Genomic DNA, 25,023 nt, shown 5'->3' with positions numbered 1-25,023 from the left:
TTGCCTTTGGCACTGCAGCTCCTGTACTTGGTGGGTTTTCTCTGTTTCCCTGTACATGGGAAATTAGGAAATTCCTCACTGTTTTAGATTGAGTCTCAATCACAGATCTGAAACTCCTGGATTCAGGCAATAATTGGTGAATCTCAGCTCTCAACAGGGGAAAAAGGTATCTTCCTCACTTCTGACTCTCTGAAAGAAAACTTGAAAACCTAAAGACTCAAGGACCAGAACTACCCCCCACCCCCCACCACCAACCTTATCAAATTCCATAATTTCTAGACAAGTTTCACATTTGGAGGTCTTAGGTCATGATTTTGAACTGTCCAGCTGCTGCAGTCTTAAGCATTCAACAGACCATCCCTGCAGAACACTACAGCACACTCATAAATGAAGCAAGGCAGAACAGGAGTCACTAGGAGGGTGGCACTATCTGACAGAACATGGTGCCTGGCATTCTTCAGCTTTCTCTGTTTCTTGAACACACCCCATATTTCTCCCGAAAAGCATGCTTCCTTTATTGACAGTGCTCTGCAGCTCCTGCTTGCAGGAATATACCAGAGATTTTGGCACTACTGCTGTGAAATCTTGAAGTGTTATTTTATAAGGAGCCTTTTCCTGCCCTACACTGATGGGAAGAACACAAGGCAAAGTCAAACAAAGCTCTTATTCATTGCCTCAGCCCTCTAAGTCACACACCCCCATGCCTATGCATGCACACACAGACACACTTCAGCAAGAGCTTTGTGTGTACTCAAGCAGGCACAGCCCCAGGCAATAAAAGGAGAAAGGGCCCTCATAATTGTCATTTATCAATATTCATAAAGAACCTGCCTTAACCCCTTCTTGTGCACGCTTGGGAAAAAAACACAAAATGAAACCCAACCAAAATAAAAATAAAATGAAATAATCATCTTGCTGCTCATTACCGCAGGGGATTTCCTCTCAATGTCACTACTGCCCTGTGCAGTAATTGGCATTATCTGTTATCTCTGAAGCCGTAATAAAGTTTGCCACAGGGCATTTTCTGTAATCATATTTTTATTTGTCAGCTTGTGAGATACAGACACCAAAGATGAGGATGACCAAAGCAAAAGCCCACACACACAAAATACGCACGCCGCCAATCCCAGCTCTTGCCGGTGATGTCACACCCAGCCAATAAGGCGCCCGCCAGCTCTCCTCGCCCGGCTCCCACCCTCTGTTGGTGCTGCAGCATTCCCTTGCTCTAGATAAGAGACTTCCCGAGGAAAGCAAGGATTTGTGAGCTATCCCAATATCCTACATTGTTTCTGACAGAAAATATAGCTGGCACTGAACTAGCTGAGAGCTCTCCCACAGTACAGAGGCAGGATATTCAAAAGGGACTACTGATTTGGGGCACCCAGCTGAGACATCTTAAAGGCCCTGAATTGAGGAGAGCAGACACCCAGCAGTAGGTGAATGGCAGCTTAGGAGAAAAACATCAGTTATGTCCAAAGAAAACTTTGTAGGCTAGGATGGTCCTACACTGATGTCCAAGGAAGCCCAGGTTCCTCTGCATTTCTTGCACCACTGCTGAGTGCGTCTGCTCCAGGCACTGCAGCATGGTGCAGAGCCCTCGGAGCTAGCACAGAGGAAGAGCTGGAAGCAGAAGCAATAATGCTGCCTCACTGAGATAACTGCTCTGCTTGCCAGCTCAGGCGAAGCAGCAAGGTAACACAGATACACTGTTTGCAGGATCCCATGTAATACCTCTGCACAGTGCGTCTGTTCACGCCCACAGTCGCATGTGGGTCCCTCGCACGGCATGGCGCTATGTGCACAGAGAAGTCCTTAGGGAGCTCTACAGTGGGTTACCTATAAGCTTTCCCCCATGGCCAACCTGTACCACAAAACCCCTTAAGTGACTACACCTCGGAGTGAGGTACATCAAATCTTCCCCCACTGTTTCCATTAAATTAAACAAGAACAGAAAGCTCCTACTTTTTTAAAACAACACACAAACAGACTCAAGGTCCAAGCCTATTCTGCTTCCTTGTCTGAGCTGCTTGTTTGAAAACACCTCTCAGACACAGGTGATCTCTCCACACAGTAGCAGCAGAAGCCTTTTACTGACGGGAGGATTGGGGAATCCTTTCTGGTTCTTTGATCTGGGAATCCTGGTGCATCAATACATTTTGAGCAGCAAAAGCTGAGTGTGGTTACATACTGCTGTGAAAGTAAGCTGCAGATATTTCACAGTGTTTTGGGAAGTATGGGAGAAGATGGGACAGTCATATGGGGCTGGGGACACCAGGCTATCAATCTATTCTGCCACTAGGTTAGAGGCACCCACATTTAGTCATTAACCAAAGCAGAAGCCTTCATTTTTCAACCTGCTCATAACTGGATAACCTGGCTGATGAGATGATTTGTCATTTCACTGCCCCATGACAGGACAAGGTCAGGCTTCATTGCTTAGGAAAGCACATTAACTTTTATACTCACACACACACATATATTTATGCATGCTCTGATTTTCAAAAAGGGTTTAATGATAACTGTCCAGAATACAACACAGAGTCTAATATAACACAGACCACACAACTCTCAGAGTGACCTGGAGGGAGAGCTTATGATTTACTGCTAACTTATTCAGCACTAGATTCTAGTTGAGTGGGAGTTGGCAAGGAGACAGGGGATTTACTTCTAAACAAGACTACTGCTCACAGTCCAATATGTTTAACACAGGAAAATGGATTCCTCAAGAGAGACATGCGCTCTGCCTTGGAAATTCCACATATTGTTAAAACTGCAGAGGTGCTTGTCTGTCTGATAGCCTCACCACAATCCTCACTCAGCTTATTAAAGTCTGCCATACCAAGAGGCATCCATCACAAGCCCAAAGAACTAGTATGCGTGTGCATATACGCATGCTTTCATAGAAAGTTCTATCCCAGTGGAGATTCATATTTCTCTGGAATATTCATTTGGAAGAGTAAATAATTTCTCTTCAGTTGTACTTAAGCATTTTTGAATCTTCTTGGATTGGGTTTCTAAGTGTTAAGCCAAGTAGGGAACAGAAACATGTACGTATGCCATTCACCAGTGGTTACACTGCCCAGCGTACATAAAAAATAACAGCTGTAAAACCTACCAAGGATTATGCTGATTATAAGAAGTTCATGATCACTCAACCCAGTTGATTAGCTGGGAGGAAAAACTGTGGAATTTGCAGAATAAAACTTGTCAGAGGTCTCTGCCAACAGAGAAAACTTAGATCCTCTAGTTAGGGCACGCAACTTGCTCTCAGCTCCTCTGGGAATTTCTCTGACTATTGTAACCCTGGCTGTACCAGGCAGGTGTTGTCCTCAGGACCTTCTCACCCAGATCCTCCACCTTTGAACGGGCTCTTCTGCCAACACCATACTCTTTTAAATATATCCTCAAGAAAGGCTGTTATTTCCCTTTCCATTTACGAGAAATATGCTCTCTTTCAGATTAATATTTCTTGACGGAATGAGTCAGAGAGGTAGAGGGAGGGGACTAGAAGAGTAAGTTAAATATTTAGGCATCCATTTTTGCTGTGGCCATTTATGCTGTGGATGTCTGGTTTCCAAGTTCTCAGCACAAAACTGGGGGTACAGAAAATCACTGTGCGGTTACTGAGAAGTAACCATATGTAAGTGATTATGCAGAGACAACTACTGCAGAATCTATCAGTAGCTCTTGGCCTCCTGGAGGGGGGATCTACAGCTATCTGTAGCTATGGAGAAGCAGCCGCGCAGACATAATGTAAATGGTTTCCCCCTGCCAGTCTAACTGTGAGGAGCTGCATTTCTGAGAAATAAGGCAGCAGTTATGGGTCAGCAGCTATACAGAAACTCTGTGCTCAGACTGATTATAACAACTCGATTTCAGTATAATTTAAATTACTTAAACTTGCTGAAGATGAAGGAGAAACTGGTCCAGTTTAAAACACCACGTGAAAGCACAGGTTAAACCACACTTGATGGTTAAAACATATGATGGAGTTAGTGAGTATCAACAACAGTCAGATCAAGGAAATTCTTCCCTACTGGAAAGGAAATTAAAGGCAATAGTGACCCAAATGCCCAGAAGGGACTCAATGAAGGTTGCCAAAAGCCAGCAGCTTTCCAAAAACTGAAGTAAGCCATAAAATGACTTTGCTGTATTCGTAATTGTCCCAGGTTTCTTCAGGGATTAATTTTGACATAGTGTATGCAATTCTCAGTTATTAGTAAGTGCCCCAAGAATGATGGAAATGAAACTGCTTTTCCTCAGTGTTTTTGGTTTTCCTGGTTAAAGCACTCCCTGTGAATGAATTCTCCTCCGGTGAGAAATGATGGATAATCTTCTCCATGAAAAGTCTGTGACTGGCGCACTGTCTCACAGACAGCCAAGTATTAAAAACTACATCAGCACTTTACACAATGCTTTTAGAGCTTTACAACATGTTACTTAATAGTAAGCAGAAGTATCAAGGAATAGGATCCCTTTATTCTGTGCTTTTAGGTAACTCCCATTGGAAATGGATGTACTCACCATATTGAATGACTATGGCAGAAGTCTAAAGCAGAGATGATTTGTCGGAAGAACTTCCTCGCTTCTTTTGGTGTCAATCTTCCCTTTTTTACAAGATAGTCAAAGAGCTCCCCACCGGACACATGTTCTAGCACCAAATACCTAGAAAATAACAAACCCAGGATTTTGTAAGCACATTATCATACCAACCGCCTCATACACACAGAGTTATATATAAACACCTCTATTTAGACCCAGTTAAGGAGAACAATTCTGTAAAGAACAGTGGAAGAGAATCATAATTTTAAGATCAGGAGTGATCAGTATTTTTAGCAGGGGTTCTGCAGACTTCAGACATGCCACTGTTGGATTCAGTGTTCAATATAATAGTGAGACATAATCCGGAAGCCAAAAATTACTCAAAAGACCAGGAGGGGAAGAGAATAATCACGTTAGCTTTCACAGCAGCTCTTAAAGCTACTGTAGAGTGAGACTGTGTACTAGGAAGCCTCAGGTCCCTTAACCAAGCTGGCAGTTTCTTTATAAAACAGCTGTGGCAAAGTTGCACTCACATGCTGTTCTGTCTTGGACACCCAAGAACCAGACAGATGTCAATGAACTAGAGGGAATTAAAAAAAAAAAAGGTGAACAGTCTAAATTATGAAAAAAGATAAAAAGAACTACATGTGTGCAGCCTACGTAGGGGCTGCAGCTTTTTCTGCTGAACAGCAGTGATTTGCTGGAGTAGCTGCTCTCCCTTGCAACTCACACGTGAAAAATGTGACACTGAGTGAATAAATGCAGCACAACGGGGACCTAGGAGCAAGAGGGGAAACCCTGGACCTCACATAGCACTCCTGGCAGTCATAGAGAGAAAAGTGAAATCTTCTGGAAGGAAAGGACTTGCCATGGATGGACTGTTTTGTTGTTGTACATAGGGGTAATGAAAGGCAGCCAAGCAGAGGCAAACTTAGTACAAATCTCTGGAAAAGTTGCCTAATAGTGGGAATGAAATAGTTTCCCCAGGGAAGTGGCAGGAACACCATCAACTGAACCATTTCAAAATAAACCAGATGTAATATGGACTAAGCAATAGACTTCTACTGGCAAGGGGATTGCTTGAAACCTCCATGGACTTTTTCCATCTCCATTGTGATTTTGTGCTCTACTGTTTCCTTGCTTGTTTGCCCAGCACAGAGTATTCTAAAACAGAATGAAGAAATTATGCAGTGAGGTTATTTATTCAGAATCTGAAATGACAAGTCTAAAAAACAAATTATTATTTTTACTGAAAAATCACTTGTTCTTTGGCTCTCTAGCTGGTTTAAACCCTGTAGGAGAGGCAGAAACCTGTACTCCTCCCTTGCTGCCTAACCCCTTTGAAGTGAGTTCCAGAGTTGCACGGCCAGGCCTGTGATCTGAAAGGCTGTTACTGTAAAGCAACAATGCAAGGATGAACAGGGCATTCAAACCTTTGGCTGTTTGTTTGAGAGACATCACCAGAAGACTTGTAAACAAGAACTAGAAATTTTTCCAAATTTTGAGTGTACTTCTCTGTCCCCTCCTCCCAACAGCACAGCAGACCAGGCTGAACTGTATGTGCAGTATGATCCCTACCTCTCAAGGCTTTGCTTTACAGCAACCTAGTTTTATTACCAGTATTAATCCAACTCTTCACATTTGAGTGGACAATGCAAATAATTAATTTAGGATACTGCCTTTTCTGTACCTCAAGCAGCATAATCTTGTAGGAAATGTCTAGCTTGGAAACTGAAAGAGAAAATTATTATAAATTTGGGGGCTTAATTATTCCTGTTTTCAATGTTTCAAAAAAGATGGAACAGTAGGAGGAGTAAAAGCTGTTCTAAGGAAAATAAAATTGGCTTAATGATAATGGCATTAGTCCTGAAGTTGCAAAAGTAGGACCTGAGCTCCTGGTCTATCATCAGCTTCTGTGCGACTTCCATGTGTCAGCTCCCAGCCAGCACAAGGAGAAAGCATTTCCCCACCTTACAGAAATGCGGCAGAGAATGCAGTAAGAAATGGACATTAATATTGTCTTACCAGCCAAGTAAGTAGTACAAAAGCACAAAAAAGTGGACAACAAAATGAAATTCTAAACTTTAGGGAATTGAAATGGTATTTTCTGCAATTTTTATAAAAATGGAAACAGTTAAAAGAAATATGGTAATACTGACCTTTTATTCATTAGAATGAGTAAAAAAAAGAGAAGAACCTTGACTTGAAAATCATGTTTGGAATATGTGGGTTATCTTCTCTCCAAGAAGAGATGAGTAGTTACCAGACTGTCTACTGAGTACACCTTGGTAATACAGAAATCACTGTTTATCTGCATTACATTTTTTGAGCAAGACACTGAACTGCTCAGAAGAAAGCTGGTATGCAGTAGCCATGGTCACTGGGGTGTCCACATTTTCAGGTCTCAGTCTTCACTTTCCAAACCTTGGCTAACATACACCCTAATAAGAGTGTTTGCTATATCATTCATTCTCCCTCTTATACTAGAGACAGATCTGGCTAACTATCCCATATGGCAGGCCCAAGGCTGGCACAGAATCAATCCTAAAATTCTCCTTGACAGCTCGCTCTCTCACTGTGCCCAGCAAAAGCTAGATACAGCAGTGTGTCTTGCCCCCCAAATTCATATTGCTAGTTGCTTTCTTTTCCTGGGAGGTATTTTACAAAGATGATTGCAGTTAAAGGCATACAGAACTCCCTCCACACTAGTTTCAAATGCACGGTTTTGGAAAATTACAGACCCAGCATTTCTGTCACCCACAGCAGGAGCTGCAAAGCAATTTATTTTCATCAACTTCATCTTATTAAAAACACTCAACAAAAATGAACTGACACGTTGTATGAAAAATAAAACAAATTGAAAGACAGGGAGCATTTACAAGGTTATTCATTTTTGCTTGCCACCTAGAAGCACCAGATATAATAATGGAAATGAACAGGGGAGAACATTTGAAAAAGATTTGTGCCTATGACAAGTCAAGGGACACAGAGAAGCACAGCGACGATGTATTCTGATCTGTCAAAGCTCCCAACGTGACAGGATTGAGAAGGACGACACATTCCCCAGTGGTCAACTGCAAGAAATAAATGCTGCAGGGATCATTCCATGAGTACTACATGGTTATGTTGCAGCTAGGATCTCTGAGTTCGGATTTGCAGCTGGCCACCTGCCAACGCTATTCCCTCCAGTATGATGTGGGTTTTTTTTACGATAGCCCCAACTAGGCGATTTTCGATTAAACAAAGGCACCTGCCTCCATCTCTGTGCAAGCAAATGTTTTGCTGGTGCATTACATTGCACAGTAGTAGTACACATTTTTCCAAACAGGCCAACAAAAGTCATTTAAACATTTCCAAGTGTTGCACCAGTTCTAACTATCACTGCGTGGCTTACACAATCCTCACTAAATGCTATATATCTGTGTCTATCCATCTATCTGTGCATGTGTGAGTGTGTCTGAGTGCCTCCGTAAAACACACACTTTGAAAAGCCAAACAGAAAAAGCAAAGGAAAGAAAGATCATTATTCCAGAGGCTGGAAAATAAGGCATACAGACACTACATCCTTCCTGAATCTGTGGCACAGAAGCGAATCCAGATCTCCTGACTCCATATCAGCATCTAAAATCCTTTACTTTAGCAAAGTGCTATAGGATTGGAAGTATGCCAATGCGAGCTCCTGGAGGATCTAGGCGGTAAATAACACATAGCCTGTAGGGAAGAGAAATGCTAAGAAGTATTTTCCTGAGTTCCCCCTTCCCTTTTATCTTTCCCAGACATGACTATAGTACTCTCTATAATACTACTTTTACATTTATTCTAAGCAAGCAAGCAAATTCCAAAAATCCCAGAACATTAACCAGAACTAGTCTCCTATTACACTTGGAGATGAAAAGTAACTTACCGGTGAATGAAGCTTTTTTCAAAATCCTGTCTATGTAAGACTGACAGCATCAGTCTTTCCACTGTAAAAATGCAGGAAACCCTGCCCGGTAATAGCCATTGCAAGGAGGTTCAAGGAAAGGAAAGACCCAGCCTCTGGCTGGCAGCAGGCACACTACCTGCTGTGATAATACAGAAAGGAGCTGTATTAGGACAAAAGACTCTGTAAGAGCACTTAGCTCTCACATCTTGGATGCTCCTCTAATCCTTGCATTTCACGTGAGAGAAGCATTACAAGTATTAACCTCCTGTTCCTTACTGATAGGGAACTGCGAAGCAAAGTGACTTGCCTAGGGTTGTAGTCACCCAGTATCAGAGCTGGGATTAGCACCTATGGTCCCTTCCCTTGTGCCTTCTACTCCATGCTGTCCCCACCACCAATTTCCTCTCTGCTTGCTGGAAAAGCAAGTAAACATCAGGCTTCTGCAACTCAATATAAAGCCCAGTGCATGTGGTGTTAAATTCTCGATTACTTGTTTTCCTCACTAGATATATTCTTTAAGAGGTTGCAGAAATTTTCACAGGCCACAGCTTGCTTTCATAGAGACACCAAGGTCCATGTCTTGCAAGATATCTCATGTTCCTGCTACAAGCCAAGTCATAAAAAGAAAATCTCTGGTTGAGTTTCAGAGCTTGAAGGGGACAAGACTTTGGTCTTTAAAGACAAAGAAGCTGAATGCTTAATACAAAATAATTTCATCTATTGGAGAGGAGCAGAGAGATTGCATGCAGCAGCATTCTATCTATTCCCTTTGTAATTTTTCCACCTGCATCCCATCATCAACTCATCCCCAATAAAAGCTACAAGTTCCTAACCTCAAATGACCCACTACATATCATTTCAGCATGGAGCTAGTAAAAGCAAGCTTAGAATAATCCTACGCTCTTTTCTTTCCTCCTTTTTAGTTCATTTCATTTACTCTTTCAGGAATCAAAACAGTAAAGAAGTAATAATGAAAACGAAACAATAGAGCAAAGGAGAGGTGGTTCCTGCCTATGAGAGATGGAATATCCAAGATGAATGTGGAGAAATGTGGTTTTAAACTGCCCTTGTGCCCCTCAGATTCTGGCTATTCCAGGAACTAGCAAAGACTCCAGAGCTCTCTAACTCACAGTAGCCTCCCCCTGGTTGACTGTGGCTTGTTCAGTAGCTCAGACTGGAAATCTAACAAAAAAGCACTGTACCTCCCCTCCTCATTACCCCAAATTGCCTGTATTTGGGAATCACAAGATGTGTCAGTAGACCAGTTTTACATCATTCCTGCATCCTTCAAGTCATTTTAGTCTTTTCCAAATCCTGCATGTCAGTAGGACTCCTATAAACACAGAGGATGGTCCATTTTCCCCTGGGAATGATCAATAAACATTTGATGATCAACAACAATAATTTTGTCTATAATCACCATATATTTTGCCTGTATCCAACCACATTAACTTCCTGACAGGGCTGTGAGGATTTATGATGCCACTACCAGAAGTTTAAAAAAAAAAAAAAAAAAAAAAGCTGTGACTTTTGCCCCAAAACACACAAAAAAACCTTGCAAAATTTAGACACTCATAAAAAATAAAGATGTTAGTTTTAATCTCTAACATGCCACTGGGTAATGTTCTAGGACTTTATTGTGCCAGAAGTTAGACTGAATACTCATGTGGCACTAGCTAGCATTTAAGATGCATGATGCACAACTTCAGGTGCGCACTCCAGCAAGACGCAAAACCCAGATGCAGTTATATAGAAAGATACACACACAAAGACAAGAAAAATCAGAAGAGTTCCTGCTTGCCTCCTCTGTGCTCAAGAGTTTACTGTTTTGTGATGCCTATGGGTAAGACATTTCGTGAAATGACACACCTGCTGAGAAGCTCAACTACTGTGTTTTATCACTTAATAATTGATTATTATATGAAAATCATGACCATAATCCTAAAACTGAGGAACATGGCACGGATCAAGACACTTACTAGTGATGCAGGTGTCTAAGCAATTACCGAGGCCAGGGATACAAGTCAGGGAGGAATCTCCTTTATAAAGATAGATAAATCTTTAGTTCTTTTCTCTCCCTACATTTATTAATGTCCACATCTGTAAAAACCTCTTGCAGTTTGGCCACAGAATCAAACACAAACAGAAACGACTGCATCACAAATGGCATGTGCTAGGGACTGCCATCAGTCTTGATGAACTCTCAACCATCTCAAAGTACCCCACAATCCCTGGCAGATTATTCACGAGCAACTAACAACTCCTTTTGACCAGTTCAGCTAAGAGCTAGAAAACTCATTACATTTCAAAGCTCTCGTGAATCAGCAAGGGATCTGTCTGGAACAGCAGACAGCTGAAGAAAAGCCTCTAGAAAAAAGTCCTGGTGATTCTTCTTCCACGCTACCACCCTACTTGCAAAATGTCCCTTCATACATATCTATGTGTAAGTGTAGCAGGGAAGAGGTTAAAAGCTGCCCAGCCCAGACTGACATGTAGCTCTTTGACAGCTTTTTCACTGCACTGTTTCCTATAGATTAAATAATGTCTATCAGATATTAAGCCCCTTGTTATTGGTGCAGCCTATAAATTATTCAGAAGTTATATAAATTCTTATGGTGGGCATGAATTTTTAAACCCTAATTTGGCACCAGGCCAGGAGCTCTATTTTTTTTTGTTTTAACTTTTTTCCTCGCCTGCAAGAAAATGTGCGTGTGTTAGATTTTTTTTTTCCAAATGACAATTTTAACTCCAGTCTGCTTGTTTGAATGGAGATTGTATTTGATTGCTCATTATGTTTGGACATGAACAGGTTGGGGCTTTTGGGGAAAAGTAAGGAAGTAGATTACGCTGTTGCGCTCTTTGATTTATTGGGGGTCAAAGGTGTTTTGAGCAGTGCCTTCATGGTGTGCTGTCACGCAGGCCAAGGCACTGCAGCATCCATCCTATCTGGGCACACAATATGGCATGGATCCAGCCAGAGGGATGCTCAGCACAGGAGGGGCAGAGCTGAGACAACACCCATCGGTGCACTGCTGCAATTCTGCTAGTGACCATGTATTTTTGGGTTTTATTCTTCAGAGCTAAGTGGCCTTTCCTTCAATAGCTAGGGCCCATACACACACAATGATGCCTATCAAAGCTCAAAACAGAAGTTAGGCATGTAAATACATGGTGGCTCTGGAGCTACATCTCCCTTTGACCTTTGCTGACGTCACAGAATTGCTCCACTATGGGACTGTTTTCTCCCAAGCCCAGCATCATGGCCCAGATGGTATGCAAGCACACATGTCCAGCAGCAAGCAGAAGATAACAGTCAGGCTTTTGGGTAGAGCTTATTAAGACCGTGTTGCACCAAGTGTACTATTAATCATCACCACCACCTCTGTGCAAGCCCTGCTTTGTGCCAGGCTGGTATCCCTCCTGCAGCACCCCCTCCCCTTCCCCTGGCCTCTAGCCAGCTCCTCACCTCCAGGCCCATCCTTGACTCAAAACCTCACGTGCGCTGGCTCCAATCCTACAGCTGACTGGCTTTCCTTTGGTTACATGCACCTGCAATTCATGACTACTAAAACAAGTCAACAGCAGACGAAAGGGGTTCAAAGTAGCTGGTTATGAATATTTCTCTTAATTCTAATCAACGCACAGGTGGAACATAATTTTTTGTTCCAATCCTGTTCTATTTTCTTTTCCTGTATCCACAGCATCTGACATCCCACAACCACACTACCAAGAAGCATACATACCACAAAATTAATTTGCAGCACTGAGCCCTTGGAGCCACTCCAACTTTCTGAACCCTCCTTCTGTCTTTAGACAGGTTTCCCCACAGATGGATTGAATGTAGAAGCCCTGGGCTACTAGTAAGAGAATCATAGAATCATTAAGGTTGCAACAGACCTCTAGGATCATCAAGTCCAACCGTCAGTGCAACACTACCATGTCTCCTAAACCATGCCCTGAAGTGCTGTGTCTACATGTCTTTTAAATACCTCCAGAGATGGTGACTCCACCACCTACCTCGGCAGCCTGTTCCAATGCCTGACCACTCTTTCAGTAAAGAAATTTTTCCTAATATCCAATCTAAACCTCCCCTGACACAGCTTGAAGCCATTTCCTCTCATTCTATTGCTAGTAACTTGGGAGAAGAGACCAACACTCACCTCGCTACAACCTTCTTTCAGGTAATTGTAGAGAGCAATAGGGTCTCCCCTCAGCCTCCTCTTCTCCAGACTAAACAACCCCAGCTCCCTCAACCTCTCCTCACACAACTTGCTCTCCAGACCCTTCAACAGCTTCGTTGCCCTTCTCTGGACATGCTCCAGCACCTCGATGTCCTTCTTGTAGTGAGGGGCCCAAAACTGAACACAGTACTTGAGATGCGGCCTCACCAATGCTGAGTACAGCGGCGCAATCACTTCCCTGCTCCTGCTGGCCACACTATTCTTGACACAAGCCAGGATGCTGTTGGCCTTCTTGGCCACCTGGGCACACCACTGGCTCATGTTCAGCTGGCTGTCAACCAACACCCCCAGGTTCTCTGCCAGGCAGCTCTCCAGTCACTCTTCCCCAAGCCTGTAGCATTGCATGGGGTTGTTGTGACGCAAGTGCAGGACCCAGGACTTAGCCTTGTTAAACCTTATACAATTGGCCCCGGCCCATTGATCCAGCCTGTCTGGGTTCCTCTGTAGAGCCTTCCTACCCTCAGTCAGATCAACACTCCTGCCCAACTTCATGTCATCTGCAAACTTACTGAGGGTGCACTCGATCCTCTCATCCAAATCGTTGATAAAGATATTAAACAAGACCAGCTCCAAAACTGAGCCCTGCACAACCCCACTCGTGACTGTCTGCCTACTGGGAAGCACATGAGAAGAACATGCAGAATCCTTTTTTTTCTTTCCTGCTTCCTCTGGCACCTCACAATTAGCTTTCAGCAACAATAAACAGAATTACGGGAAAACCCTGCAGGAGACCACTGGCAGCATGTATGCCTCTGCAGACATCACCAGAGTCGTAAGTCGCTGAGTCCTGCCATCAGCTGATCTTGTTTAAGCCAGAAATGTGAGCTGTGCATGAGTAGGAGGACATTTTAATTTTGTTATATGGCTCATTGAGAAGCACCTTCACCCCTGAAATCAGAAGGCAGTGTGTTGTGTACATTGCAATGAGGCTTGGGCATTTGCCCAGTGATAGCACTGTACTGCTGAATGATAAGAAAGGGACTTGTGCTTGGAAAAAGAGCTGCTGAGCGCACGGTGCATTTCAGAGAATAATAGTCTGATGTCCACTCCGTCTCTTAAAACAGATTCTTGTTTAAAAAGATGATCAAATTGGACAACATAGAGATTTAAAATAAATGCTCCCGTAAAAATTGAAAACTTGAATTCTTAAGTGTGAATATTTGAAAATTAATCAATATAAACCTAACCATATATAAACAAATATCTGTATGCACCTATAAATAGAAATTTACAGATATATCTATGGACATTGATGGAAAGGGAATTGAGAAATACTCGTATAAACATCTGAAAGAAAAGGGCATGGAGTGGTCCTAGGATGTCTTTATTCTACCCCATTTCCATTCCCTGCCAAACCCCGAATAATTTAAACAAATAGCTAACCAAATGAGATCAAATGGGTAATGCCCCCCTGTTGGGAGTTCTGCAGCAAAACTGTATCAGTCAGCTTTATCCCCCTTGGAAAGGGAACGTCCATCTCCTGTGGACTATATGTTGGCACTTAGGTTGCTGTGCTAACAGTTCTTCCAACAGTGGGACAATTGCTTTCCTAAGATCAAAAGGAAAGCTGAGCTTACTGCATAAAACTAAGTAAATGTACGTACCAGAGATTTAAGAATAAAGCATAAGATTGCTTCCTAGAAAAAATCTGAGCCAATCACTTCACTCATAAAGGACTGGGCTTTGCATCTTTCCTCTTACTTAATCCTCAGCAAGTCTGCTAATGAGAACCTCCTGCTCATTCACAGTGGTAGTGCTGCTAACAGTGTATAAACCCCGTCTTCCTCTCAGGTTGCTACACAAACTCTATCTGAGGCCAGTTCAGGAAAGACCTTTTCTGTCATAGCAGAGGGAGAAGAGGACCATCGCCCAGGTTCACACAGTTCATTTGCAAAGGAGAAACCATATGACCAAAGGAGTGTTTCCCCTTTGATATGCACTACAGAACACACCAAAACTTTGTTAATGGCTTTGTTATTGCCTTGCTCATTCCCTTAGTTTATTTTTATTTCCCTAAAATTCCTGACTGTCTGAACTTGGTTAGTCAAAACGACTGGGGCACACACAAATTTTCACAGCTCACTGATCATTCACCATTATAAACCAGCAATTTAAGTTCTTAAACAACTCTGGGCTTAGCCCTTACCAGGTTACTTTAACTCGTTCTTGATCTTTAAAATGGGAGGATTATCCCCCTTTCCTGGCTGTTCTGTCCATTAACATATGATGGGAGAGAGGGAGGCATAGGTTGTCTATAGCTATTTGTAAATTACCAATTACTGTGGACTCCCAATCTTGCTTGAAGGCCATGTGATCATACAACAAATACAAAATAATTCAACTGTCAGTAATATTGCTAGTTTAGCCATCATAATGTATATGTGAGGTGGTATATCACCACATATACAGAGATCTACAGTGCAGCTGTGCTTTCCCCTATGCACCTAAAACTGTAGTCCACACTCTTACTAAATAAGACAACTCAAAATGCTGAATAAAGAGCTGGAAGTCTTAGAGCTCATAGCCATCTCCATCTCCAACCTTCTTGGTGAAAAGCCACCAAAACAAACAGAAAATGACTGCTAGGCTAACACACATATGGTAACAGATTTTTATTATTATTTTTTAAAACTAATTTTCAATGTTAAATAAACTGTGGAAAAAGGATTTGATTCATGGTCGCATTAGGAATCTGCTTAACCGAAGTCCCTTGTCACAAATTAAATCATAAACCAAAAGTCAAACATGATTTGTGAAATTAACATTTATCAAGGAAATACTCCCCAGCCCTGCATCGTGATTAGTCTCTGGCATCTGAAATATCACCCATAATTCACGAGCTCCTCTGAAACCATGCCACTACCATTACTGCTGAGATGGCATGCATGATGGAAAGGTGCTGCCACAGACAGAGTGCAATCCCTTTTTTGATGCTGGTGAGAACTAAAGGTCACTGTGTCTTATTATTTGGGAAAGTACATGCATACACACTTCTCAGCCCCCACACACTTGTAACACTTCCACCCCTCCACAGGCACTCTCTTCCACCTCTTAGATTTACCCAAAGCCATGGCTGCTTCTAATTTTGAACACGGAGACTTGGCAGAAGCTCTGCATTGTGCCCTCTCTTTAAAGTACTGACTAATAAAAACTGAAACGTAATTAACAGTCATCGGCTCTTTCACAGAGTCAGTGTCTTTCAGCAGAGGGATTCAGTGCCTCTGCGGGGAGATGCAGACAGCTCAATCTTACAGGCAGAGGAGCCACAGCACAAAGAAGACTTAGTGATTGTTAAAGGCTAAACAGTCACTGGCAAAACACGCTTTAGAGCCCAACACTTTTTAGAAGCCAGGACATCCAGATATAACTTAAAGATATGGGATGCTTCCCTTTTCAAGGCGATTTTCAGCAGGAAGATATTTTCCTGACAAGGACTGCAGTCATTTTTTTGAAATCTTCATGTAATACCATCCCCACTGCTCTGAGCACTAGATATTTTTCACATGGACCAAAATAGGCCCAAGTCTTTCAGGGTAAAGAAGAGCTCAGCTCAGCTGATGGCTTCACAGCTGTTCAGAGCATGAAGAAAGCTTCAGAGCCTCTATAACCCATACCCTCACTCGCAAGGTGGTGATCATGGCCTTTCTTTGTGTAATCATACATTGTCTCCACTGCTCAAGTACACTACACCTACCTGGAACATATCCACCGTATGCTGTATATGCCAGTGTGCGTGTGTTTATGTGTGTACATACCTAAGATTACACAACATACAAACAAACAAGGATCACAGTGAAGAACATTCTGTCTCTCTTAACCAAAAGAAAGTCTGGGGCTTCATCCTACCCACCTTTAAACCAGAATACAGAGAAGTGTACTCTTACAAATGGTGCCTCTCTTTTCAGGATTAAAGGAGAACTTATTGGCTGTAAAGCATCATTTGCCTTTGCTACCCTTCTGCATGTAGAGCAGGCTGCGTTAGATCTGGGCCTCTGTCCTCAGCTGGGACAAACTCTGCTTAACGGAGCCATGACCATTTACTCCACTGAGAATAGAGTGCTCGGCATGCAGCTCGGAGAACATCTGAGCCAGCCTCCACCTGGTGCCGGCACGAGCTCACTCTGGCAATTGCATTTCACTGTGGATGGCAGGCTCTGCTCCAAAGGAGGATGGGGAATCCGAAAGAAATTACTGCTTGCTCTACTAAGCTAACCCTTAGGCACAGAGGCCTCACTTCTTGGAATATGAATTCATTGCTCCAGTAACAAGACTGGCTGCATAGTCCGTGAGGGATTGTTACCTCCATTCAACACACTTTCTTTGGCTAAACAGTCATTCCCTTCTTGTGCTGTGACATTAAGGAGAGGTCACCAGTGGGTGGTAGTTTTTAAAAAGAGTTTAATTTTTTTTTAACCACTCTCTTCTACTTGCAATAACCTGTTAAAAAGCTGAAAATAACACTGAGTTCCCTACTGCGTTGCCCTTTTCCATTTGGAGAACATTGATTTTTTTTTTCCTGTTGTGCCGAGATTAATGTGGTCTCTTTGTTTGACAACAGATTCAATGTATCTAGTGCCCTGTCAAGCTAAAATCACTGTCTGTGGACAACATCCCCGTCTGGCAACGGCAATGATCTAAAAAAAAAAAAAGCTTTGCTACTTAACTGTTACTGCAGAACCATCAGGAGGTTTCAGCAGCCCTTAAAACCAAAAATTGTTATTGATGGGAAAAATTTAAAATATTTTTAGTGACAGTAGAGGATTTCAATGAAGAGTATTAGGCAAATGAGGTTATCCAAATTACCGACTGTAACAATCTGTTAGAATTTTGTTTCAAAATGGTTCCAGATTTTACAGGTACAAACCTTCCTCCCCTCTTGCTGTTTGATAGAAAACATTGGTTTGTCCTCTCTCCTCCATTTTAAGTAGGAAAAGAAACAGCATATAAGTATAGAGAAGAAAACGAGAAAAGGCAAGGAAATAAGGAGTGTGCCTTCCTCCTCCAAGTACGAGATATCACACAGACATCAGCAAAGGGTGAAAACACACTCTACTCCATTCTTTCAGAAACGTTACCAAGTTTCAAAACCCTCATTTCCCTCCCTTCCTTCCTCCTTCCCTTCTCCTTTCCCTGGCAAAAGCCAGTAATACCTACAAATATTTTTTATTTTCGTAAACATCATGCAGCTTTAAAACGTGGGGATGTTCTATCAACTTCAGGATGGCTATTTCCCGCTCCACCTGGAAGAAACAAAAAGAAATAGAGAGGATTAGAAGCTTGGTCTTAGAATACATTAGATACTGTCACACATTTTCTTCCCATTTATCCATTTTCTGCTCCTCTCTTTATGCAGAGGATACGGCAACTTATAACAATGTATCACATTTAGTACTCATATAATTTAAGAAAAAATCAATTTATTCAGCCTCAGCACTCCCTGCCCTGCAGAACAGAAAATGAGCAAAATTTCAAGGTTGAAAGAAAAGTCCCAAATCTACCAAAGGGAATTAGCTGCAGAAGTTATATGAGCATTCAAGGCTGTTCCTGCCTCACAATCCAAAGCCAATGACATATTCTCAAAGCACAGAAACTCTGAGATGTCACTTAGGGCTCTCCTGACCTCCCACAGGCACAGGTGCGGTCATGCTGCACTATGTATTGCATACACAATATTAGGAAATCCTCATCCTGAAGAACTTGGGGTGTTTGCAAGGGGAGACAAAGAATGGAAGACAGACAGCGATTTGATCTTATAGGCGAAGAACTGAGGCACAGAAAGGGAAAAAAAATGTAATAAGTGACATAAGAAGTACAAAGGCATTAAATAGAAATTGAACCCGATTACTGGAGATGCAGCTCAGAGTCTTAAGTGTAAGACTGTGCTTTCTCTCAATTCCCAATCTGTCCGAGCATGGCTATTTCTAAGGCCGTGTCTTCAACACAGAGTTAACAAGTTGTGACTAAGTTCCTGTAATTAGCGCAAACCCTGTTCTTACCCAAAACTCCCATCATGACTGCCATGGTGCTTTTAACTTGAATTTACTAAGGGTATTCATTAGAGATGGAGTCAGTGTAATTCCTCAGCTGCTAGCAAAATTGCTCTGTGCTGCTCAAAGCCACAGTGTAACTGCTCTGATTTGACCTAGGCTAACTCGAGGGGAATTAATGTAGCACTGTGGAGACTGTAGATTACTGAAATAAATTCTGCAACAAGATGCAGTCTAAGTATTGCACAGCTGGGCATGACAAATTTCCAGGAATCCACAAAGGCAGGAAAAAGACCTAAAGAAGCAAACAAGGAAAACTAGGTAGGTTTTTTTTCCCAGTCCTCCAAATCACTGATTGTCCCGGAGCTGCTATGCTAGGAAACAAAACATGAACAAACTTCAAAACCATCCCTGAGCATCTCACCTGCAGGGATCAGACAAGTAATTACTCCAGTATTCCTTTAGTTCTTCATGTCCTTTACTTTCCTGAGATATCATCCTCTGCTAAGCCTGAACACAGTCAACTTTCCCTTAATGCCAGTAAGATACTTGGCAGGAAATTAAAAAGTGGTAGTTTTCTGGCACCGTACAGAGGAGGATTTTCCAGCATGTTGGTTATCACCCCAGATTTCTCTTCCTCTACATCACTGCACAAAAACAGCAAAAGCAACTCTTGAACCACATCACCTTTGGCCTCCCTCGCATATCAGGATGGAGAAAAAAGGGTGTTTGTAAATGTGTCAACTTTAGTCTTTCAAAGACACTTATTCTTCTCTGCGGTGTCAAAAGTCATCTCAGAGATCATTTCCACACTTGGGATCTCTGGAAATTGCTGGTTCAGAGAAGTGAGGAAGAGAAAAGTGTATCAGGAAGCTCTAATGGAATTATGTGTGTACATGTGCATGCATGTAAACATGTATGTATGCAGTTCAGCACTGCCAGAACGGCTATGAATTCAGTGATACACAGTACTTGATGGTGACAGCTCCACAGGCGCAACTTACTCATGACCAGCACTTAGATGAAAGCCACTTATACAAATAGGAAACAGAAGCTGGGTAGATTTCAACTCTATACCTATTCCACCAAAAACCCAGGAAGAGTTGGATTATTCCATTTTTGTCTCCTCTTCAAAAAGACCTGTTACTCTATTCTCTTACAAGATATGCACTGATATTTGCAGAGGGCTTGTTCAGCCCTATAATTGATAAAAGTCGGATTTGCTTCAAGAACGAGGAAAACCAAAACAGAATAAGCACTCAGTTCCATAACACTGTCCCAATAGTACTGAGGTTCACCATCAGCACTATGTACCTCAGCTGCTCAGAAACTGGAACTCCAACAAAGTTCCCTTTGGATGGGAAGACTAGGTATTTCATGGGGAATGTGATCCTTGCACTAGCTACGGCAGGGATCATCCAACCCTGTTCTCCCTCCTGGGGGATATCCTGCCTGTTAAAGATGAAATTCCCTGCAGGTAGGCTGTCTAACTGCACTGGAGATTCAATTCTGGAAAACATCTTAATGGGTGCAACAGCAATGTATGTTCAGACCAAGTGAGTGATGGATGGCAGCATCCAGTCAGGGTCCTGCTTGGTTACTGTCCTAAAGCATGAGAAGAGGCAGTGTTTGGAGGAAGGGATTCACTTATGGCACTGTGTGATCTATGTTCCATACAAGAAAATCAGACCAGAAAGCAAATATCTACTTACTAACTACAGATTTATGCCAGGAACCGACTGAAAAGAAATAACCTGAGTTACTTTACTTTCACCATTTTAAGTGTGTGAACGTGGAAAGTTCTGTGCATATTTTTAACTTCCTGGGAACTAAATCCTGAGATAAAATACAGTTTCAGAAGTCTTGATTTCAATCCCAGGTATGCAGAAAGCATCCAGCTCGATGTGCCTGGCAGCTTTTCACTAGAATGCATTCAGTTCAGTGGTGTGTTGCACCACTCCAGTGCAGGCAGCAGGCAGCTTTCCACAGTCTGCTACCTATTCTAGCTGCAAACCAAGGACAAAACTAATCTACGCATCTCAGTAAGACTGTGTATAATTCTTCATTGAAAAGGGGCTTTATGAAGGTCAAGTTCCGTTACTGTACTTATCATAGTCCAGGCCTTGTCCCAGTGTAGAGGAGTGAGACACTAATGGCTGTATTATTTCAAGATTCCCAGCTCTCTAAACACCAATCTGATAAAGATCATCCTCAAAAATCTTACAGTGGTGTCCTGCCTCTTTTCCCTTCCAAAGAAAAAAACAACAGTTCACAAAAACGTGCAACAGACCACCTTCTCAAAATTACTACTGCAGTCATTACTAATGGGTGACTTGGATTCTGTTCATTTTTTATAACCCCACAGAGAGGCCAGTAATTGATAAAGGTTGGAAACAGACTGTAGACCTCAATAGTGATTTTATTACGCATGGCTCAGGAGGACCTAGCAGCCACCATGCCATTAGCAAAGGAGAGGTATCTAAACTCACTGGCAAAATAAAAGAGGCCTGAAATAGCACACAGCTTTGCTTTCTTCCCCAGAGCTTCGCCAGCCCTTTGGCATGCCTTTTTTTTTTGCGCATCCCTGTGCTTGCAAGCTATGGAGAGCTGTCCAGCTCAGAACTGGCAAGGACAAGGGAATGGAGAAACCCTGCAGGGGTGTTCGCTTTAATGCAGATGCAATTATCAGAAAGCAGGCCAAGCTCAGAATAGCCTGTCTAGGGAGGCTCAGACTCTGTGATAAACAGGAAACATGGAGAAACATTTGCATAATAGTTAAAAGAGAAAGGAAAAAAGTGAAGCTTTCTCTGTCACACAAGTGCCAGGCCACATCACAGGGTCCCAGCTACAGCCTGGGAACCTCATACTACAGTAGGTTACTGACTGTGCAGCACTCTGCAGTACCTTGGAGCTGGGGCAAAGATCTGCAAAAGGCTGTGCAGGGCAAATGGAGACACATCACTACTTGGAACCTTGCAGGTGCCAATTAGAGGTTTTAAAAATCTATGCAGGAGGCTGATTTGACAGGATGCTCCAGTAATTCAGCTAATGACAAAGTACAACACAGGGACAACACCACCCTTAGAGGAATAATGCAAAACTCTGGTTCACCCTCCTCCATCTCTACTTCAACCTCCTTCTCCCCCAGAGGAAATCACATCTCTCTGGTTTAAGCCCATCTTGTTGGCACCGTCTTCGCTGCTGACAAGCATTCTGCTCTCTCGCCTTCCAACTCACAGACACACGGGGTGCTAATTCACCTAGAAGGCAAGGAGGGCAGGTTGAGGGAGCCTGAAGGTTTGTCTCAGTGATGAAGAAAGTGTCCTTTCCTCTTTTATTCATTTGCTCAATAACAGTTGGGTCACTGAAAAATGAAACTTGAAAAATTAAATGGACAGCTGTCTCATATTACCAGGCTGTATTTTCTCTACCAAATCTGTGCAGGCACTATGCAATGGTCATTAATAGCAGTGTTTCTCAAAGAACACCTGTGCCCAAAAAGCTGGAGGACAGCAGATGACATCTTCCCATGGATGCTTTGAAGTTCACCAGCAGCACACCACAAAGCTCGCTCTCTGTTGACATCATTGGATCCCATATTGCTCAAAGCACTGGCCTGAGAAGGAAGTCTGGAGCTGCAGTAGTGGCAAGGGGCAATAAAGCCCTGCAGGCTGCACATATGTTATGCTGTTTTTCCTACTCAGAGCAAAATGTTAGTGAGGGGGCAGGGATGGTAGGTTTTCATGTGAAAATCAAGCTCTCTAATGTTGACTCTGCTTTGCTGTGAAGTAATTAATGAATACTTTTCAGAACTCATGGCTGCCCCTCAGTTATTAGCAACTGAACCTGGACATGAACTTTCTCTGAGTTGAGAATTATTTAGACTCAGGATGAACTTCAAAGGATGTAGAGATTTGGATGCTCATCTAACTCCTCAGGCTGGAACTCAGGCTGGAAATCTTGTACCAAAGTGCCTACTTTCTCCAGTGTCTGGCCTGCTGTGCCGTAATTTGCATTTCCATGATAAGAGCACAGAAAGCAGAAAGTAAATCACTGTGATACTTCACTGAGTTGAAGTGGCAAAACCAAAGGTATCAGATAGGAGAAAACTAATCTCAAGTTCTCTGGAAAGTCTGCCTTCCTGCTGTAACAGAAATATCCCAGGAACAGACCCTGGGATTTTATTAACTTGGTACTTTTGCTTCCATGTTATGTGGGACTGAAAGTTAAAAATGGTGAAAAATGACTGGTTTTGGTGGAGACCATCTAGGTCACCTGTTCACTCTTTCCATAATCAGAGAATATATAGGCTACTCTTGAAATCAGAAGAGAATACCATTAAAGCAGAAATGGCTTTATATGACAAGTAACTGTCAGGCCAGTCTGTCCTGCAGGGTCACTGCTGTGGGAATATAATTCTTCCAAACAAATGTAAGTCATTACCAAATCTAAGCATTACCACATTATATCAGCTGCATCCTTAATTTCAATTGGAGCATAAATAGAGTAGAAGCAGAAAAAAAATCAGGTTTTAAATGATTAAACATTAAAATATCTTCCTGGGCAGCTCTGAATTTAGTTGATTTTTCACTTAAAATGGCCTTTCAATACATTTTTTCAAAACTTCTTCAGCAGGCCATTATGGAAGCAAATGGAGAAGCACAGAAGCAGTCCATCTATGGAGAGTATTTCCTGCTGCTGTTGTAGCCATTAGCTTCACATTTCTGCATATACTGAGCCAAATTCAAAACGTACTGAGGTCAACAAAAGGCATCAATTGACTTGAGTGGGCTTTGAATCAGACCTCCTAATGATCATTAAGTGGTATCTGGAAGAAATCTTCTATTACACAATTATGACTAATTAAATGCTTTAACATGAATTCAGGTTTTCTGCTAAGTACTAGTAATTACAAGAAGATTCTATAAAATGTGGGTAAATGAGGGGGGAAACTAGACTTAGATCTCCACAGAATCATGCAGCTAGACAATGCTGTACAAAATACTTACAACAAACAGACAAAACTACTGGAAAGCTGAGCAATTCCTTATTTTATTGAAAGCTCTATTATGGGCTCATTCCACCACAATTTTTGTTTGCATGTGTGCTTCTCAAAGCTATTTCCCCATAAATGAAAATGAAGATAGGTATGTGTGAGAAACAAGTGAGATGCATATTTGAAGTTAAAATTTGCATGTGCAAACTTCTATACCATGATGCTTTAGTATGGAAATTTATTTTCAACAAACTACTATTGTAACAGAATGTCAGTTTCTACTTGTCTTTATTGAAACAAGTATTTTTCCATAGTCCCTTCAAAACTGCAACTCTGAAGCTTCACTGAATTTCAAAATTTAGCATAAAGTCTGAGGGTATGAAGTCAGCTGGGCAGATACTGTGAGAATTTTCTTGGAAATCCTTTCTGCTGGTGCCAACACACCTGCACATCAGGAGGGGACTCCTGGCTTGGCCTGGCATATTGATTCCAAGGTCTTGAAATGATGGGGTTTGGATCCTACAGGTTATCTAACCTTGGCAAACCCTACCCAGGAATTTAATGGTTTAACTTGGTAGTTAACATCTGCAGTGTTCCTCAGGCTCTGTCATAGGCTACTGAGTAAATATGGCACTTAGACTTATCTGCAGCGTATGCTTCTTTAAGAAGCATCAGGGCTTCCTGCAAGAAGCACTGATGGGAGCTGACAAGGACTGGATTTATTCATTCAGCACTTGAGATTATCTGCTGCCTGGTGGTACACAGTTTACGAGTGACTGATGTGCAAGTCTCCGCCAGCAGTCAGCAGAATTGGCCCCTTATACCAGAAGGCAAATAACCTCCCTGTGCCTCCTGTCACCTTCAGTGAGTGCCACGTCCTGGCTGCCATCCCCAAGTAGTGCAGGACACAGGACACAAACCAACAGCCACTCTGCAGGAGAAATAACCTGATCTTTGTCTTGCCTTTCTTTTTCCCTCTGTATCCTGGTTTTTAATGTTAATGCGCACTGTGCTCTCTTTGACCTGAAGCAGAATGTTTGCACAGCTGGTTTTTTTTTTTTGGTAGGGAAAAAACCTAACTCACCTGCAACCAGCCCAGTGTTTATGAGAAACCTGCCACCCTAAATCACCAGCCACAATCAAGCCTGTGTGAACTCCGCTATCTGCTGCTCCAAAGCAGCATGCTCAGTCCCTCTTGTGTGAGTAGCCCTCCTTGCTATGTCAGACCTGCAGTGCTCACTCCAAACTTAGAAATTTAAGTCTAACCCCCACAAGCAATAGTGTAGGCAGTATTCACCTGCAGCTCTTTCCCCCTAAAGGACCAACAAACTT

General features: G+C 42.4%; 1 protein-coding gene across 8 annotated transcripts in view; it reads right to left on the bottom strand.

Moving 5' to 3' along the window:
• BRSK2 (BR serine/threonine kinase 2) overlaps nt 1–25,023 on the bottom strand; it is a 333,778-nt gene that overhangs the window by 88,715 nt on the left and 220,040 nt on the right. For all 8 annotated transcript variants that reach the window (XM_064452485.1, XM_064452492.1, XM_064452484.1 and 5 more), the window contains 2 exons: nt 17,863–17,948; nt 4,525–4,665 (listed from right to left, as the gene is read on the bottom strand). In XM_064452485.1, the coding sequence (XP_064308555.1) occupies nt 4,525–4,665; nt 17,863–17,948 (227 nt within the window). The remainder of the gene's footprint in view (nt 1–4,524; nt 4,666–17,862; nt 17,949–25,023) is intronic.

This window comes from Phalacrocorax carbo, chromosome 5 (assembly GCF_963921805.1).
Source record: "Phalacrocorax carbo chromosome 5, bPhaCar2.1, whole genome shotgun sequence".
Classification (NCBI taxonomy): domain Eukaryota; kingdom Metazoa; phylum Chordata; class Aves; order Suliformes; family Phalacrocoracidae; genus Phalacrocorax; species Phalacrocorax carbo.
Note: the sequence above shows the minus strand (reverse complement) of the source record. Positions and strands in the feature narration are given on the sequence as shown.